The sequence below is a fragment of the Ranitomeya variabilis genome, chromosome 6, assembly GCF_051348905.1.
Source record: "Ranitomeya variabilis isolate aRanVar5 chromosome 6, aRanVar5.hap1, whole genome shotgun sequence".
Classification (NCBI taxonomy): domain Eukaryota; kingdom Metazoa; phylum Chordata; class Amphibia; order Anura; family Dendrobatidae; genus Ranitomeya; species Ranitomeya variabilis.
In genome coordinates, this window is record NC_135237.1 from 126,695,365 (window position 1) to 126,716,433 (window position 21,069).

Here is a 21,069-nt window from a genome sequence, read left to right on the forward strand (position 1 = left end):
TTATCTTCTTGGTGGTCAGGTGAAGAATATTGTTGTATATATTTTTATTCTGTTACAGGAGACATTGGCTTCAGTGGAATGGGCGATGAAGTATGGTTTAATTTAGATTCATTAAAGGAGTCTGTGTCATTCTTTCAATTAAAGGACTTTATTCTGGGGGGTTTTATACAATATCACTATGGGGTTAGTAATGTGGGCGTCTTATACTTACTAACTTCTGGGCTTGATGTCACCTGACAATACAAAGGTGACATCAACCCCAACCCTATTACCCCACTTGCCATCACTACAGGGCAAGCGGGAAGAGCAAGGCTAAGTGCCAGAATTGATGCATCTTATCGATGAGCCTTTTCTGGGGTGGCTGAGAGTGAATGTTTTTAGTCGGGTTGGGGGCCAATATTCACAGGCTCTTCCTAGGCTATTAATATCAGCCGGCAGCTGTCTGCCTCTTATAGACACCTCTCCATTACTAAGCAGGGGCTTGATGTAAACTGACAATACAAAGGTGACATCAACCCCAACCCTATTACCCCACTTGCCACCGCTACAGGGAAAGTGGGAAGAGCTGGGCATTGCACCAGAATTGGCGCATCTAATAGATGCACCTGTTTTTGTGCAGCTGTGGGCTGCTATTTGTAGGCTTGGGGGTCAATATCCATGGCCCCTTACCAGCCTGAGAATACCAGCCCCCAGCTGTCAGCAAGACTGGTTGGCAAAAATGGGGGGACCCCACAGCGTTTTTTAAAATAATAAAAAAAACAGAGTGGGGACCCCTCTATTCTTAATAACCAGCCTTACTAAAACTGACAGCTGAGGGTGGCAGCCCCCAGCTGTGACTTTTGACTGGATGGTTATAGAAAATAGAGGGGAACCCATGCCAGATTCTTTTTTTAAATTATATACAACGCAGGAGCCGTCTGATGAATACTCCAATCAGCCGGTAGGTGTAGGCTTGTGGGAGTAATAGCTGTCATTGTTCTCACTTGAATATAACTCTCAACGTTCTCCCCTGCTCACGCTGATTCTCCAGCACCGGGGAACAGCGCTTTCTGTACCGCTCCTTCCCTGGTGCCCATCTGTGTGGCACTGATGTGGCACATGGGTGGCACACGGTTGCCACAAGTATTGCACCCAGACACTGACATCTCCAGTACTGTTTTTTCCGGTACCGGAAATAACAGGACGTGTGAAACCGGCCTAAGTCTATGAGAGCCAAAAATAAGCCAGTATGATGCTTTCATAAACTTAAGGAGCAGTGAGATGGCCAAATAAATTGGACCAACAATTGGCTGCAATGCACATATTTCTTTGCAGGTGTCACACTCAGGACGAGAGTGCTGCCGGCCAGTGGTGTATTGCGCTCCGATTTATGCAGATTTCCGACTGCATCCTTACATTGAGAGCTTGTGATTGTTACTTCTGATGGTTGGTCAGTCAGTAGTTGTGGTCACCATATGGTACTGCGGGACCAGAGCAGTGCTGGAACAGTCAGACAGCGGCTGGCACGTATAAGGCTAGGCTAAGGGAATCTAGATTAGTGACAGTGCTCCCGCGCTGTAATAAAGAAAAGCTCTGGCGTGGTGCTTTAAAGCAACATAAACTGGTCTACGGTACGTGTTTCAATCCTCTCCTGCACCCGGGTATGCTGAGTTTTATTTGTGAATTTTCCCCATAGAATTGAATTAGATGAGTAAAATCTGCATGTAAAAAAATGCACATGCATAATCAGTGGATTACCGCTGCGGAAACGCAAAACAAACATTTAATTCACATGTGACTGAATCAATAAGGTTTTGTCAAAGTTAAATATCAGGAAAGTATAAAAGCGAAAGCAGCATAATTTAAAATATAACATACCAAAAACGTAGTGTAAAAAAAAAAGCATGTAAGAAATACACGAAAAAACACAAGTAACCTAATAAAGGCTAATAGGTGCAGAAATACTGCCGAAAATTCACCTAATACTCATCGTGTGAAGGTAACCTAAAACATAATCACATAAAATATCATCTCTATTCAAATTATTGCTTTGACAGCACTGTGTGAACAATGTCTGACAAGTTGGATAACAATCAGTTGCCCTGTGGCTCATGTGGATAGAAGTGAACTGCTGATAGTCCAGGATCTCTGGTCCAGTGATCACATCCCGGTTTTTCCATGCCACCTGCCCCTACAAAGCTGAAGCCAACTTCCAACCTCCAGGGTTTGCAGCCTGTCATGGAGGAAGGGAAGCCCCAGAGAGCTGAGAAGGGCAGAGGCTCCCAGTGCCCACCTGCTATGTATGATAGGTGGCATCACCCTCCTGCAGCTTGTTGGGGCAAGGACTTTATCATTACTCGATCTCCTTTCATTGCTCCATCAGTCTCCTTTGAGGATGAGGAGACTTTCCAGCAGGAGAGGACAGGTACATAGAGCCATGCCATGTGCAGCAGGAATGTTACCTGAGGTCCGCCCCTGGAGAAGGAGGAGGCCAGGCAGGAGCTCACTGCTCCATTGTGCTCTGGGCACAATTATCCTGGGCAGGAAGCGTTCAGCATTATTGTGCCCCCGGGGAGGGACATGTGAGGGATTCTGCTAACTCTGCTTGGATTTCTGTAGGAGACATGGAAGCGGAAAGACCCAGGTCCAACACTGTGACCACCACCAGCAGCTCCTACAGTGAGGCTTTCTCCAGCACTACCAGCCTGTCCTATGACAGGAGCTTCTTCTGGAGCCCACCTGGAGTCCTCCTACTGGCAGAAATAGTGAGTATCCCCCCATACCTGGGTGTGCGGCTAAGGACAAGGTGCAAGTATATTTCTATTATTTGTTTATTCATTTTATGTTAAGCTTGTTTATTAAATGCAATGTGGTGTTCATCATCAGAAAGCAATATTTCACAATGCTCCTTTTACATGTCTGCATTTTAAGATATATATGTATGTATATGTATATATATATATATATATATATATATATATATATATTTACATATAATTAGAGATATATATACACACACACACACACACACACACACACACACACACACACACACACACACACACACACACTAATTTTTTTTTTTTCTTGAACACTTCTGGTTAGTCCAACTTTAACTGAAACAAAAAGCAACAGTACATCATAAAATGCACATTATTTTTAGTAGCTGATTACAAACATTTCATAACTAGGAAATTTTGCAGCCATTATTCATTTCTTTTCACGTGTGATTGCTATCAAGTCTGTCTAGATGAAAATTCTCAAAAAATAATATTCCCGGCTACAGTCAGACTTGCAGACTGTGGTTTTTATACAAGTGTTTAATTACCAGTTGCTTATGTTGCACGAACATACGGTATTCAGCAGCGCTGTACAGAGATTATCATCATCCACAGGATGTTCTCTATTTTAGACACATACACTACTGACAACTTCATAAGAAGCAAGATAAAGGGGTCCTCCACTGCTGGATCACCTCTTCTTAAATTTCAAAGTACACCAGATAACGTTTCTAGGGAAAGAAGAAAAAAAAGCAAAAATAACCCTGTCTCCTGGCTGTCATGTGACATTGTGAAATGATCACTGTGGCCGATTAGTGGTCATTTGGGCTGACATTGCTGGAAAGGTATCCATCTGTAAGATAAGTATACTTTGGAGGGGCAGGCTGGGGGGGGCATATTTCTTTTCACTTTTTTTTTCCATATTAGAGGAAGCCTCAGAGTTTACCTCTCCCACTGCACCCCCACTAATCATATCCAATACACGAGCAGGTTTACGTTTCCACAGTCTGTGACCACCAATTTGCATCAGTACTCGGTAATGGATCATTCGGTGTGCACAGGCTGTCATCGGTTTTGGCAGCACATATCCTGTTTACATAGGTTGATAAGCTGCTTGAACAATGCATTTTAATGTTTTATTTTATTTTTTTTCAATCCTGCCAAAAGATCAAAGCGTCTGTTTTTCGGGTGCTCAGCAGCCTGTGTACACTACTCTATGAACAGTAAATGAGCGTTCCTAGAAACACTATCAATGATTGCAGTGTAAATGCATGGCGTCTTTGCTGTAAGCGCTCTTGTACGTTAAGGTGACGTTTCCACGATTAACTTTTGGTGAGTTTTTGACTCTGCAATGTTTCTGTACCTATTATTTAACTCTGGTTACTTCCAGTTCTTCATTGTGTTTTTATCGTGTTTTTTTTGGGGGGCTTTTGTTGCTGTCTCATGTTTTAAATAAAGCTGCTTTGCTTTTGATACTTTCTGGTATTTGACAACTTAATTGATGTATAAGGGTATGTTCCCACAGTCAGGAACCGGCAGCACTTTGGACTCGGCACATGTCTGCCCCGTCTGAGGCGCTGACGGCTTTTGAACCCAGGTGATTCCGCATGTGTTCATTGAACCGTGCGGAATCACCACATCCAATACATTGTATGGGTGACTTTATCTTGCGGAGACTGAGCGTCACCGCAAGATAAATTGACATGCTGCAGTCTGGAAAGATGCGCCGCATGTCCGTCTCCACAGGGAAGCCGTGGGCGCTGGTGCACTCATAGTGGAGATGGGATTTCTTGAAATCCCCTCCACTATGCTGTAACATCTGACCACTGCGGGTTGGATGCTGCGGATGTACACAGCGTCCAACCCGCAGCGTTTACTGACCGTGGGAACATACCCTAACTGTTTTTTGTGTAAATTTTTTTATGCGTTTCCACCTTAGAAACACACTAAAATGCATGTGCATTTTTTTTTTTTAACCTGTGAATTTTCAGCATCTAATTCCGCGTGGGCACTATGCTTAACTCTCCATGCAGGCAGGACATTACGTTTGTTCTGTCCTCATGAAGCATCGTGGGCAGCGCATCCACTGTGTTCGAGTAGCGATACGCTGCCAATAGTGATATGTTATTTTTTCTTCAGTCATAAACTTTAAAATTCCCCGACAAACTTTTATGATCACTGGTTTATATGGTCACTAATCTGTAGTCGTCGACTGTTGCATTGTTTAACCGCATCTTTAGGCTATGTGCACACTGCACACAATGCGGATTTTGCTGTGGATCTGCAGCTGCGGGTCCGCAGCAGTTTCCCATGAGTTTACATTACAATGTAAACCTATGGGAAACCAAAAACGCAGTCCCCATGCTGCGGAAAAAAACACGCAGAAACGCAGCGGATTACATTCCACAGCATGTCAATTCTTTGTGCGGTTTTACACCTGCTCCATAATAGAAAACCGCAGGTGTAAAACCACAGTGGAATCCGCACAAAAACCGCGGTAAATCCACAGGAAAAACAGTGTTTTTGCCCTGCGGATTTATCAAATCCGCTGCTGAAAAATCCGCAGTGGACCATTCTACACATACCCTTAAACTTACCCTGATCATGGAGACCGGAGGGTGATTTTTGCCAGCAGCTCTAATTCACTGTCTCACTTAGACTACGTTCACATTTGCGTTGTGCGCCGCAGCGTCTGCGACGCAACGCACAACGCAAATGTAAACGCATGCACAACGCAGCGTTTTGTGACGCATGCGTCCATTTTTGCATGGTTTTGGGCGCAGAAAAAACTGCAACTTGCTGCGTCCTCTGCGCCCTGACGCATGCACCACAGTGACGCATCACAAAACGCAAGTGCAACGCATGCGCCCCCATGTTAAATATAGGGACGCATGCGGCGCCCGACACTGCGGCGCCGAACGCTAATGTGAACGTAGCCTTACAGTAGGACAGAGAACATGTGGGGCTGAGAAGGGGGTAAATGTTCCCCTGTGGCTGTCATGAGGAGCACAGTGGAGAGCACTGTTTTGTAAAAACACGGTCTGGATCTATGTGAATTTTGCTAAGGGGCAGCATAAGCGCTCATGTGTAATGATTTACATAGGATTTGTTTACACGATATGTACAGTCTGTATTCAGGCTTTGTATATTTAGCCCAAAATAAGAGCAGAAAAGATAGATGGGAAGGACTGTATTTATGGTTCTCTAAGCAAACTCTGGGTACGTACATACATGTGTATATATACTCTACGACTGACGGTGATGTGCATGAATAAATTGACAAGTTTTTTTCGTTTTTCCTGTTGGTGTGCCAGGACACCTCCTTTTAAAGCTGGAAATATTTAAAATAACACAGGTACAACTACAACTTTTAATAATCTTTTCATTGTCAGAATCGGACAGATGCACAAGTGTGTGTGATGCCTGCTAATAGTGTGTGTGTGTTATATCTGTAAACTTTAAGTCACCGGCCTCCTCTCGCCTCACTGTATGGAGATGAGGCTGGATTACCCCTTTAAAGTGACTCTCTTAGCACAGAATGATTGTTCAAACTAAATATGACCACTATGACCACTGGTGATTCATGGAGGGGGGCTAATAATTTAAATACACCTTCCCACCTGCTTGTTTTCCCTCTATCTCCTCCCCCATTCTTTGTTTAAAGGGAGTCTGTCACCCCAAAAATCGTATCTGAGCTAAGCCCACCGGCATCAGGGGCTTATCTACAGCATTCTGATGTATCCTGAAAGATGAGAAATAAAGGTTAGATTATACTCACCCAGGGGTGTTCCCGCTGCGGTCCGGGTCCGATGGGTGCCATGGTTCGGTCCAGCGCCTCCTATCTTCATTCGATGACGTCCTCCTCTTCTTGCAGCGGCTCCAGCACAGGCGTACTTTGTCTGCCCTGTTGAAAAGCCGGGAAAGGTCAGAGAGCCCCTGCGCACTGCAGTACTTTGCTCTTCCCTCAACAGGGCAGACAAAGTACGCCTGTGCTGGAGCCGCTGCAAGAAGACAAAAAGAGGACATAATCGAATGAAGATAGGAGGCGCTGGACCGGACTGCGACACCCATCAGACCCAGACTGCAGCGGGACCGTCCGCCCAGGTGAGTATAATCTAACCTTTATTTCTCATCTTTCAGGTTACAGCGGGAACTTATCTACAGCATTACAGAACGCTGTAGATAAGCCCCTGATGCCGGTGCGCTTAGCTCAGATACGATTTTTGGGGTGACAGATTCCCTTTAACCCCTTCACACCCAAGCCTCTTTTCACCTTCCTGACCAGGCCAATTTTTACAATTCTGACCACTGTCCCTTTATGAGGTCATAACTCTGGAATGCTTAAACGGATCCCATTGATTCTGAGATTTTCTTGTGACATATTGTACTTTATGGTAGTGGTAAAATTGACTTGCATTTATTTGTGGAAAAAATTAAAATTTGACAAATTTTAAAATTTCACAATTTTTAAACTTTTTCATTTGTCTGCCCTTAAGGCCGCCGTCACACATGCGAGTTTTACGGACGTAAGAGCGCAGAAACTACGTCCGTAAAACTCGCATAACATACGGCACAATGATTCTCAATGGGACTAGTCCTATCAGCCGTATATTACGGATCCGTAATGTACGGCGTTCTGCGGCCGTACAAAATCGCAGCATGCTGCGTTTGTCAGCGTATTGCGCAAAAAAATCGCCAATGAAAGTCTATGGGGCGAGAAAAATACGGATTCCACACGGACCAGCAGTGTGACTTGCGAGAAATACGCAGCGGTGTTAGTGAAAAGTCGGTAATTCAATTGCCGGCTTTTCATTTCTCCTGCCTAAACCCGACAGGATATGAGACATGGTTTACATACAGTAAACCATCTTGTATCCCCTTTTTTTTTGCATATTCCACACTTCTAATGTTAGTAGTGTGTATGTGCAAAATTTCAGCGCTGTAGCTGCTAAAATAAAGGGTTAAATGGCGGAAAAAATTGGCGTGGGCTCCCGCGCAATTTTCTCCGCCAGAATGGTAAAGCCAGTGACTGACGGCAGATATTAATAGCCAGGAGAGGGTCCATGGTTATTGGCCCCCCCGTGGCTAAAAACATCTGCCCCCAGCCACCCCAGAAAAGGCACATCTGGAAGATGCGCCTATTCTGGCACTTGGCCACTCTCTTCCCACTCCAGTGTAGCAGTGGGATATGGGGTAATGAAGGGTTAATGCCACCTTGCTATTGTAAGGTGACATTAAGCCAGATTAATAATGGAGAGGCGTCAATTATGACACCTATCCATTATTAATCCATTTGTCTGAAAGGGTTAAAAAACACACACACACACACACACACACACACACACACACACACACACACACACACACACACACACACACACACACACACACACACACACACACACACACACACACACACACATGATTTAAAAGTATTTTAATGAAAGAAACAAACAGGTTGTTTTAGTATTTTATTGCTCTCTCAATCCATCAGGAACACCCTCGCTTGGCAAAATAATAAACACACAATATACATACCTTCTGATGTCCTATCACGTCCCACGAGGTAATCCATCTGAAGGGGTTAACTAATATTACAGGCATGAGCTGCGCTAAACCACTCGCTCGTGCCTGTAATCCCCGGGTGCTGAAAGGAAAGCAGAGTGATCTATACTTACATTCAGTCACGGTGATGCGCCCCTGCTGGATGTTCTCATGAACTGCAGCCTGGGAACTTTTTCCCACGCTCCAGGTCATATGAGGACATCCACCAGGGGGCGCATCACCGCGACTGAAGGAAATGTAGGTCAATGACCTACATTTCCTTCATTCGCCGGGGAATTACAAGCACGAGCACAGCTGCATTTGCAGGGCTCCTGCTTGTAAATTATTTTAACCCCTTCAGATGGATTACCTCGTGGGACGTGACGGTTCAACAGAGGGTATGTATCTTGTGCATTTATTGTTTTGCCAAGCGAGGGTCTGCAAATGGATTGAGAGAGCAATAAAATATTAAAACAACCGCTGTGTTTATTTCATTAAAATACTATTAAATCGTGTGTGTGTGTTTTTTTAACCCTTTCAAACAATTGGATTAATAATGGATAGGTGTCATAATTGACGCCTCTCCATTATTAATCTGGCTTAATGTCACCTTACAATAGCAAGGTGGCATTAACCCTTCATTACCCCATATCCCACTGCTACAGGGAGTGGGAAGAGAGTGGCCAAGTGCCAGAATAGGCGCATCTTACAGATGTGCCTTTTCTGGGGTGGCTGGGGGCAGATGTTTGTAGCCAGGGGGGGCCAATAACCATGGACCCTCTCTAGGCTATTAATATCTGCCCTCAGTCACTGGCTTTACCACTCTGGCGGAGAAAATTGCGCGGGAGCCCACGCCAATTTTTTCCGCCATTTAACCCTTTATTTTAGCAGCTACAGCGCCCAAATTTTGCACATACACACTACTAACATTAGTAGTGTGGCATATGCAAAAAATATGGGGATATGACATGGTTTACTGTATGTAAACCATGTCTCATATCCTGTCGGGTTTGGGAAGGAGAAATGAAAAGCCGGCAATTGAATTACCGGCTTCTCACAGATATCGCGCTGAAGTAAATATAAATACAGACTATATATATATATATATATATATATATATATATATATATATATATATATATATACATATATATATACATACTGTATATATGTTTTCCCGATCCTTTGGGCACATAAATCCATTAGATGTCGGTTTTGCAAGCCTGCGACAAAATCTCGCAGTACGGATGCCATACGGATTACATACGGAGGATGCCATGCGCAAAATACGCTGACACACCCTGACTACGGATCACTATTTTGGGAACATTTCTCCGTATTACGGCCGTATTACGGCCGTAAAATACGGACCGTATTGTCTTACGCCAAGTGTGACGCCGGCCTAACTCAGAGAGTCGTATTGCACAAAATAGTTAATAAATAACATTTCCCACATGTCTACTTTACATCAGCGCAAATTTGGAAACATCATTTTTTTTTCTATAAGGAAGTTTATAAGAATTAAAAATTGACCAGTGATTTCTCATTTTTACAACAAAATTTGCAAAACCATTTTTTTAGGGACCACCTCACATTTGAAGTAACTTTGAAGGGCCTATATGACAGAAAACACCCAAAAATGACATAATTCTAAAAACTTCACCCCTCAAGGCACTCAAAACCACATTCAAGAAGTTAATTAACCCTTCAGGTGCTTCACAGGAATTTTTGGAATGTGGAAGGGGAAAAAAACATTTACTTTTCTTTCACAAAAATTTTCCTTTAGACCTAATTTTTTTTTTACTTTTGCAAGAATGATCTGTGGCTGTACGGTACTACTTTGCCATACTGAGTGACTCCAGAGGGACGAAGCGCTATTTGCTTCCTGCAGCGCAGATTTTCCTAGACTAGTTTGCGGTTTCCATGTAAAGAGTCCCTAAATGCTAGAAAAGCAGTGACTGCCATTTTGGAAACTATAACCCTTTGGGAATTTATCTACAGATGTAGTGACAATTTTTACTCTGTGGGTGTTTTGTTGAATCAGGCAGCAGTGGATTTTGCTGAGTGAAAATTTCAAACTGTCATTGTAGTGACCAGTACGTGCAGTCACCTGTACATTATGCCCAGCTCGTGCTTCTGGAGACATGCACCTGTAAATTAGGTGGGCTCTCATCATCACTACAGAAATGCCAACATGTGGGTGCTAAATGTGGTTTACGCACACTGGGGCTCAGAAAGGAGGGGGTATTTGGATTTGGAAGCAGAGAATTTGCTGAATTTATTTTGGCGGATGAGGAGCCATTTAGCTTTTCCAGAACCTTTTGTGCTACTAGTAACGTGGAAGTCCCCTATATTGCCATTAACAGATGACAGGTCCTCACTCAGACTTTCTTTTTTTGAGGACTAAGTTGAAGCTTTTATTAGGAACATTTTACATAACGTTTGGGATCATATTTATTCGGCGCTCTACACTGACCACTTTGGGGTTTCCATCAAAATCTCTGACGTGATTCAGATGAAATCCCTGAGGGATCCATTCACTATGAGGTAGCAAATTTACTCTGGACTCCGTCTGGCCTCTGTTCAGCGGTGTCCTTCTTTCCAGAAGTGCACAAAACAGTGGTCAACAGCACTTTTATGCAATCCTAAAAAGATGGAAACTGCCGGATCACAGGTCACACAGCGTCCACAGTGCCTCCATCTGCCTCATTATAGGGAATCTTCCGCCGGGGGTTCTGTCTGAATCACGTATTTCACAGATTTACACTGAAACTCCAGTGTAAGCGCTCGGCGCAGGATAAGTGTGTGCCGAGCCTTACTGCGATCTTTGGGAGGCAGAATGAAAAAATCAACAGCATGTGAAGAATTTGTTTTATTTACGTTTGATGCCGTTCCTCGTGCGATATAAGTGATTTATTCTTTATTCTTCGGGTCGGTGCGATTATAGCGATACCAGATTTATATCGGGTTTTTATGTTTGGCAGCTGTCACACACTAAGGCCTCTTTCACACATCCATGTCTCCGGTACGTGTGGTGACAGTTTTCACATGTACCGGAGACACTGACACACATAGACCCATTCAAATGAAATGGACTGTGCACATGTCAGTGTGTTTTTTTCCAGACCTTGTGTCCATGTGCCCCACACGTAGACATGTCCGTTTTTTACAGTCAGCACTAACGGCAAAACGTCCATCATACGGAGAACACACACTGATGTCATCCGTGTGACACGCATAGGCGACTGGGAAGATGCGCTACAATAAGCGCTGATCGGCGGTGGGTGTCTCCCCTGCTCTGCCGGCGATCGGCGCAAGCAGAACAGAATGATGCCATAGACATTAAAGAAGAAAGGTACATGCATAAATAATAGGATCACCACAAAAGTTAAACAAATTACAAAATGTTTTTATTTCCAATCCAAAACAACACACTACACACAGTTAAAAACATTCCAAATGTAACATACATAATAGATCCAATATTTTAAATACAGTATTCAATAAAGATATACATATTGATACATCTTTCACCTTGAGAAAGACACCTTGAGTGTCGGAACGCGTGGGTCCTCTGTTTTTCCATCTGGCTACACTGTTGTACTGTACATAGGGCCATGGGGTGACAATAGTGGATTGGTTAGGGTAAAGTATTTCACTTACCTTGCTTTAGATATCCACCTGTTTACCCTTGTTTGGATAATCCATTTGGAGTCCAGAGGCATCTATTTAGAAATCTAGCACTATAGTGAAGGTTCCTGGTACACTGAGTTTGCATTGTATAACGTTTCTAAAATATGGTTGTCATTGTATTGGCTCTATCTTATTAATTTTTTTTTTCAAAAAAAAAATTAATAGCTTACAAGCTCGATGAGAAAATATATGTGCATCTAGGGGATGTATCGATATGTATATCTTTATTGAATAATGTATTTAAAATATTGGATCTATTATGTATGTTTCATTTGGAATATTTTTAGATGTTTTTAACTGTGTGTAGTGTGTTGTTTTGGATTGGAAATAAAAACATGTTGTAATTTGTTAAAATTTTGTGGTGGTCCTATTATTTATGCATGTACATTTCTTCTTTAACCCCTTAATCCCATATGATGTACTATCCCGTCGAGGTGACCTGGGACTTAATTCCCAGGGACGGGATAGTACGTCATATGCAATTGGCCGCGCTCACGGGGGAGCGCGGCCGATCGCGGCCGGGTGTCAGCTGACTATCGCAGCTGACATCCGGCACTATGTGCCAGGAGCTGAAACGGACTGCTCCTGGCACATTAACCCCCCGAAACACTGCGATCAAACATGATCGCAGCGTTCCGGGGGCATAGGGAAGCATTGTGCAGGGAGGGGGCTCCCTGCGTGCTTCCCTGAGACCCTCGATACAAGGCGATGTGCTCACCTTGTACCGGCTACTTCCGGGTCCTGCAGGGAGGTGGCTTACAAGCACCTGCTCAGAGCAGGCGCTGGTTAGCCTGCAGCCCTGCTTGACAGATCGCTGATCTGACACAGTGCTGTGCAAAGTGTCAGATTAGCGATCTGACCCTATAGTGTGATGTCCCCCCGGGACAACGTTATAAAGTAAAAAAAAAAAATATTTAGCTGTGTAAAATAATATAAAAAAATAAAAAAATCCTAAACAATAAAAAAATATATTGTTCCCATAAATACATTTCTTTATTTCTAAATAATAAAAAAAATAAAAGTGCACATATTTAGTATCGCCGAGTCCGTAACGACCCCACCTATAAAACTGTCCCACTAGTTAACCACGGGAAGGGCCCTTCCCGTGGTTGTTCCTTCCCGGTGAAAGACCTGGCAATTCATTGCTTGCGTTGAGAAACACGTGATGGTGTCTCCTCGGCTTTTCTACATGCATTTGCATGTTTCCCATATGGGATGGGGGCAGTGTTCTGGATCACTGCATTGAGAAACATGTGATGGTGTCTCCGCAGTGTTGGATGTTTTGATCTCCCCGAGATCATTCATCCTTATGTTCATAGCCTTTTCACTAGGCACTGCTCCTAATAGCCAGTTTCCTACTCCACACTGATGAGGGGCAAATACCCCGAAACAGCTGTCTGTGGATGGATACCATGTTTTGGCATAGGTGGTTTTCCTTTATTGGATGCTGCCCTTCCCGTGGTTTTTCCTTCCCAGTGAAAGACCTGGCTATTCATAGCTTGCATTGAGAAACACGTGATGGTGTCTCCGCGGCTTTTCTACATGCATTTGCATATTTCCCATAAGGGATGGGGCAGTGTTCTGGATCACTGCGTTGAGAAACACGTGATGGTGTCTCCGTGGTGCTTGATGTTTTGATCTCCCCGAGGTCATTCATCCTTATGTTCATAACCACTAGTTAACCCCTTCAGTGAACGGCGTAAAAAAACGAGGCAAAAAACAACGCTTTATTATCATACCGCCGAACAAAAAGTGGAATGACACGCGATCAAAAAGACGTATATAAATAACCATGGTACCTCTGAAAATGTCATCTTGTCCCGCAAAAAAATGAGCCGCCATGCAGCATCATCAGCGAAAAACTAAAAAAGTTACAGTCCTCAGAATAAAGCGATGCAAAAATAATTATTTTTTCTATAAAATAGTTATCATATAAAAGCGCCAAAACAGAAACAATTGATATAAATGAGGTATCGCTGTAATCGTTCTGACCCAAAGAATAAAACTGCTTTATCAATTTTACCAAATGTGGAACGGTATAAACGCCCCCCCCACCAAAAATTAAAAGAAAAAAGAAATTCATGAATAGCTGGTTTTTGGTCATTCTGCGTCACAAAAATTGGAATAACAAGCGATCAAAAAATGTCACGTGCCCAAAAATGATACCAATAAAAACGTCAACACGTCCTGCAAAAAAGAGGACCTCACATGACTCTGTGGACCAAAATATGGAATAATTATAGCTCTCAAAATGTGGAGACGCAAAACCTATTTTTTGCAATAAACAGCGTCTTTTAGTGTGTGACAGCTGCCAATCATAAAAATCCGCTAAAATACCCGCTATAAATAGTAAATCAAATCCCACTTCATCACCCCCTTAGTTAGGGAAAAATAATAAAATTAAAAAAATGTATTTATTTCCATTTTCCCATTAGGGTTAGGGCTAGGGTTAGGGTTGGGGCTAGGGTTAGGGCTACACTTAGGGTTGGGGCTAAAGTTAGGGTTTGCATTACATTTACAGTTGGGATTAGGGTTAGGGGTGGGTTAGGGCTGTGGTTAGGGTTATGGTTGGGATTAGGGTTAGGGGTGTGTTGGAGTTAGGGGTGTGGTTAGGGTTGGGATTAGGGTTAGGGGTGTGGTTGGGGTTAGGGGTGTGTTTGGGTTAGGGTTTCAGTTAGAAATGGGGGTTTCCACTGTTTAGGCACATCAGGGCTCTCCAAACATGACATGGTGTCTGATCTCAATTCGAGCCAATTCTGCGTTGAAAAAGTAAAACAGTGCTCCTTCCCTTCCGAGCTCTCCCATGTGCCCAAACTGGGGTTTACCCCAACATATGGGGTATCAGCGTACTCAGGACAAATTGGACAACAACTTTTGGGGTCCAATTTCTCTTGTTACCCTTGGGAAAATTAAAAATTTGGGGGGCTAAAAAACATTTTTGTGGGAAAAAAATTATTTTTTATTTTCACGGCTCTGCGTTATAAACTGTAGTGAAATACTTGGAGGTTCAAAGTTCTCACAACACATCTAGACAAGTTCCTTGGGGGTCTAGTTTCCAATATGGGGTCACTTGTGGGGAGTTTCTACTGTTTAGGTACATTAGGGGCTCTGCAAACCCAATGTGACGCCTGCAGACCATTCCATCTAAGTCTGCATTCCAAAATGCGCTCCTTCCCTTCCGAGCTCTGCCATGCGCCCAAACGGTGGTTTCCCCCCCCCTACATATGGGGTATCAGCGTACTCGAGACCAATTGGAAAACAACTTTTGGGGTCAAATTTCTCCTGTTACTCTTGGGAAAATACAAAACTGGGGGCTAAAAAAGAATTTTTATTTTCACGGCTCTGCGTTATAAACTGTAGTGAAACACTTGAGGGTTCAAAGCTCTCACATCACATCTAGATAAGTTCCTTAGGGGGTTTACTTTCCAAAATGGTGTCACTTGTGGGAGTTTTCAATGTTTAGGCACATCAGGGGTGCTCCAAACGCAACATTGCATCCCATCTCAATTCCTGTCAATTTTGCATTGAAAAGTCAAATGGCGCTCCTTCCCTTCCGAGCTCTGCCATACGCCCAAACAGTGGTTTACCCCCACATATGGGGTATCAGCGTACTCAAGACAAATTGCACAACAACTTTTGGAGTCCAGTTTCTTCTCTTAACCTTGGGAAAATACAAAATTGGGGGCGAAAATATCATTTTTGTGAAAAAATATGATTTTTTATTTTTACGGCTCTGCATTATAAATTTCTGTGAAGCATTTGGTGGGTCAAAGTGGTCACCACACATCTAGATAAGTTCCTTAGGGGGTCTACTTTCCAAAATGGTGTCACTTGTGGGGGGTTTCAATGTTTAGGCACATCAGTGACTCTCCAAACGCAACATGGCGTCCCATCAAAATTCCAGTCAATTTTGCATTGAAAAGTCAAATGTCGCACTTTCCCTTCCGAGCTCTGCCATGTGCCCAAACAGTAGTTTACCCCCACATGTGGGGTATCGGAGTACTCAGGACAAATTGTACAACAACTTTTGAGGTCCATTTTCTCCTGTTACCCTTGGTAAAATAAAACAAATTGGAGCTGAAGTAAATTTTTTGTGAAAAAAGTTAACCCCTTCACCACCAAGGGTGGTTTGCACGTTAATGACCGGGCCAATTTTTACAATTCTGACCACTGTCCCTTTATGAGGTTATAACTCTGGAACGCTTCAACGGATCTTGGCGATTCTGACATTGTTTTCTCGTGACATATTGTACTTCATGTTAGTGGTAAAATTTCTTCGATATAACTTGCGTTTATTTGTGAAAAAAACGAATATTTGGCGAAAATTTTGAAAATTTCGCAATTTTCCAACTTTGAATTTTTATGCCCTTAAATCACAGACATATGTCACACAAAATATTTAATAAATAACATTTCCCACATGTCTACTTTACATCAGCACAATTTTGGAACCAACATTTTTTTTTGTGACGGAGTTATAAGGGTTAAAAGTTGACCAGCAATTTCTCATTTTTACAACACCATTTTTTTTTAGGGACCACATCTCATTTGAAGTCATTTTGACGGGTCTATATGATAGAAAATACCCAAGTGTGACACCATTCTAAAAACTGCACCCCTCAAGGTACTCAAAACCACTTTCAAGAAGTTTATTAACCCTTCAGGTGTTTCACAGGAATTTTTGGAATGTTTAAATAAAAATGAACATTTAACTTTTTTCACACAAAATTTATTTCAGCTCCAATTTGTTTTATTTTACCAAGGGTAACAGGAGAAAATAGACCCCAAAAGTTGTTGTACAATTTGTCCTGAGTACGCTGATACCCCATATGTGGGGGTAAACCACAGTTTGGGCGCATGGCAGAGCTTGGAAGCAAAGGAGCGCCATTTGACTTTTCAATGCAAAATTGACTGGAATTGAGATGGGACGCCATGTTGCATTTGGAGAGCCCCTGATGTGCCTAAACATTGAAACCCCTAACAAGTGACACCATTTTGGAAAGTAGACCCCCTAAGGAACTTATCTAGACGTGTGGTGAGCACTTTGACCCAACAAGTGCTTTACAGAAGTTTATAATGCAGAGCCGTAAAAATAAAAAATCATATTTTTTCACAAAAATGATCTTTTCACCCCCAATTTTTTATTTTCCCAAGGGTAAGAGAAGAAATTAGACCACAAAAGTTGTTGTGCAATTTGTCCTGAGTACGACGATACCCCATATGTGGGTGTAAACCATTGTTTGGGCGCATAGCAGAGCTCAGAAGGGAAGAAGCGCTATTTTACTTTTCAATGCAAAATTGACTGGAATTAAGATGGGATGCCATGTTGCGTTTGGAGAGCCCCTGATGTGCCTAAACATTAAACCCCCCCACAAGTGACACCATTTTGGAAAGTAGACCCCCTAAGGAACTTATCTAGATGTGTTTTTGAGAGCTCTGAACCCCCAAGTGTTTCACTACAGTTTATAACGCAGAGCCGTGAAAATAAAAATTATTTTTTTTTTTCACAAAAATGATTTTTTAGCCCCCAGTTTTGTATTTTCACAAGGGTATCAGGATAAATTGGACCCCAAAAGTTGTTGTCCAATTTGTCTGGAGTACGCTGATACCCCATTTGTGGGGGGGACCACTGTTTGGGCGCATGACAGAGCTCGGAAGGGAAGGAGCGCCATTTGGAATGCAGACTTAAATGGATTGGTCTGCAGGCGTCACGTTGCATTTGCAGAGCCCCTGATGTACCCAAACAGTACAAACCCCCCACAAGTGACCCCATATTGGAAACTAGACCCCCCAAGGAACTTATCTAGATGTGTTGTGAGAACGTTGAACCCCCAAGTGTTTCACTACAGTTTACAACGCAGAGCCGTGAAAATAAAACATATTTTTTTTTCCCACAAAAATGATTTTTAGCCCCCCAAATTTTTATTTTCCCAAGGATAACAAGAGAACTTGGACCCCAGAAGTTGTTGTTCAATTTGTCCCGAGTACGCTGATAACACATATGTTGGGGTAAACCCCTTTTTGGACGCACGAGAGAGCTCGGAAGGGAAGGAGCACTGTTTTACTTTTTCAACGCAGAATTGGCTGGAATTGAGATTGGACGCCATGTCGCGTTTGGAGAGCCCCTGATGTGCCTGAACAGTGGAAACTCCCCAGTTCTACCTGAAACCCTACCCCTAACCTCACCCCTAACCGTTTACTGAACATTTTCTGACAGTCATAAGTGCCACGTATATAAGTGCCACGTATATAAGTGCCACGTATATAAGTGCCACGTATTTAAGTGCCACGGTATTTCAGTGCCACGGTATTTCAGTGCCACGTATTTCAGTGCCACGTATTTCAGTGCCACGTATTTCAGGCACTGAAAAATACGTGGCACGTAAATACTTCAGTGCCACGATATTTCAGTGCCACGATATTTCAGTGCCACGATATTTCAGTGCCACGTATTTCAGTGCCACGTATTTCAGTGCCACGTAAATACGTGGCACTGAAATACGTGGCACTTAAATACGTGGCACTTAAATACGTGGCACTTAAATACGTGGCACTTAAATACGTGGCACTTAAATACGTGGCACTTAAATACGTGGCACTGAAATACGTGGCACTGAAATACGTGGCACTGAAATACGTGGCACTGAAATACGTGGCACTTAAATACGTGGCACTGAAATACGTGGCACTGAAATACGTGGCACTGAAATACGTGGCACTGAAATACGTGGCACTTAAATACGTGGCACTTAAATACGTGGCACTGAAATACGTGGCACTGAAATACGTGGCACTTAAATACGTGGCACTTAAATACGTGGCACTTATATACGTGGCCTCTGAAATATCGTGGCACTTATATACGTATATACGTATATAAACGTATATTTCAGTGCCACGTATTTCAGTGCCACGTATTTCAGGTTAGGGGTAGGGTTAGGGTTTTTTGTTTTTTTCTTGTTTTCTTGTGTTTTTCTATAAAAACGCATGCGTTTTACCGCGTTTACATGCATTTTTTCACACATGTGGTTTTTTTAAAAAACGCATGCAGATAAAAACGCAAGTGTGAAACCAGACTAAAAGATGCTTTTTATAGCAAAAAAGTTTTTGCGTCTCCACATTTTGAGACCTATAATTTTTCCACATTTTGGTCCACAGAGTCATGTGAGGTCTTGTTTTTTGCGGGACGAGTTGACGTTTTTATTGGTAACATTTTCGGACACGTGACCATTTTTTATCACTTTTTATTCCGATTTTTGTGAGGCAGAATAACCAAAAACCAGCTATTCATGAATTTCTTTTGGGAGAGGCGTTTATACCGTTCTGCGCTTGGTAAAATTGATAAAGCAGTTTTCTTCGTTGGGTCAGTACGATTACAGCGATACCTCATTTATATCATTTTTTTATGTTTTGACGCTTTTATACGATAAAAACTATTTTATAGAAAAAATAATTATTTTGGCATCGCTTTATTCTGAGGACTATAACTTTTTTATTTTTTTGCTGATGATGCTGTATGGTGGCTCGTTTTTTGCGGGACAAGATGACGTTTTCAGCGGTAACATGGTTATTTATATCCGTCTTTTTGATCGCGTGTTATTCCACTTTTTGTTCGGCGGTATGGTAATAAAGCGTTGTTTTTTGCCTCGTTTTTTTTTTTTTTCCTTACGGTGTTTACTGAAGGGGTTAACTAGTGGGCCAGTTTTATAGGTTGGGTCGTTACGGACGCGGCGATACTAAATATGTGTACTTTTATTGTTTTTGTTTGTTTTTTTTTAGATAAAGAAATGTATTTATGGGAATAATATTTTTTTTATTATTATTTATTTAGGAATTTTCTTTTTTTTTTTTTTTTTACACATGTGGAATTTTTTTTTTTTACTTTGTCCCAGGGGGGGACATCACAGATCGCAGATCTGATAGTGTGCACAGCACTCTATCAGATCCGCGATCATACTTTCATCGGAGCAGGCTGCAGCTTTCATCTGCAGCCTGCTCCGACCCGGAAGTGCTCCCTGCAGGACCCGGATACAGCCCCTCGGCCATTTTGGATCCGGGGCCTGCAGGGAGAAGACGTTCGGTACGAGGTGAGTACATCACCTTGTACCGATCGTCTCAGGGAAGCCCGCAGGGAGCCCTCTCCCTGCGCGATGCTTCCCTGTACCGCCGGTACACCGCGATCATGTTTGATCGCGGTGTGCCGGGGGTTAATGTGCCGGGGGCGGTCCGTGACCGCTCCTGGCACATAGTGCCGGATGTCAGCTGCGATATGCAGCCGACACCCGGCTGCGATCGGCCGCGCTCCCCCCGTGAGCGCGGCCGATCGCGTATGACGTACTATCCCGTCGGCGGTCATGGGGGCCCACCCCACCTCGACGGGATAGTACGTCAAATGTCGGGAAGGGGTTAAATGTTCATTTTTTTTTTTATTTTTTTTTTAAACATTCCAAAAATTCCTGTGAAACACCTGAAGGGTTAATAAACTTCTTGAATGTGGTTTTGAGCACCTTGAGGGGTGCAGTTTTTAGAATGGTGTCACACTTGGTTATTTTCTATCATATAGACCCCTCAAAATGACTTCAAATGTGATGTGGTCCCTAAAAAAAAAATGGTGTTGTAAAAATGAGAAATTGCTGGTCAACTTTTAACCCTTATAACTCCCTAACAAAAAAAAATTTGGTTCCAAAATTGTGCTGATGTAAAGTAGACATGTGGGAAATGTTACTTATTAAGTATTTTGTGTGACATATCTCTGTGATTTAAGGGCATAAAAATTCAAAGTTGGAAAATTGCGAAATTTTCTAAATTTTCGCCAAATTTCCATTTTTTTCCACAAATAAACACAGGTAATATCAAATAAATTTTACCACTATCATGAAGTACAATATGTCTCGAGAAAACATTGTTAGAATCATCAGGATCCGTTGAAGCGTTCCAGAGTTATAACCTTATAAAGAGACAGTGGTCAGAATTGTAAAATTGACCCGGTCATTAACGTGCAAACCACCCTTGGGGCTTAAGGGGTTAATGTCTATGATATATAATGCTTTACATGCATTTTAGTGATCCGACT

The 21,069-nt window shown here is 42.6% G+C and overlaps 1 protein-coding gene across 1 annotated transcript in view; it reads left to right on the forward strand.

The window, feature by feature from the left end:
* Positions 1-2,204: 2,204 nt before the first annotated feature.
* Positions 2,205-21,069, forward strand: part of CMTM8 (CKLF like MARVEL transmembrane domain containing 8) — a 112,371-nt gene continuing 93,506 nt past the window's right edge. The window contains exons 1-2 of the mRNA XM_077271896.1: positions 2,205-2,404; positions 2,599-2,744. Of these exons, the coding sequence (XP_077128011.1) occupies positions 2,218-2,404; positions 2,599-2,744 (333 nt within the window). The 5' untranslated portion in view covers positions 2,205-2,217. The remainder of the gene's footprint in view (positions 2,405-2,598; positions 2,745-21,069) is intronic.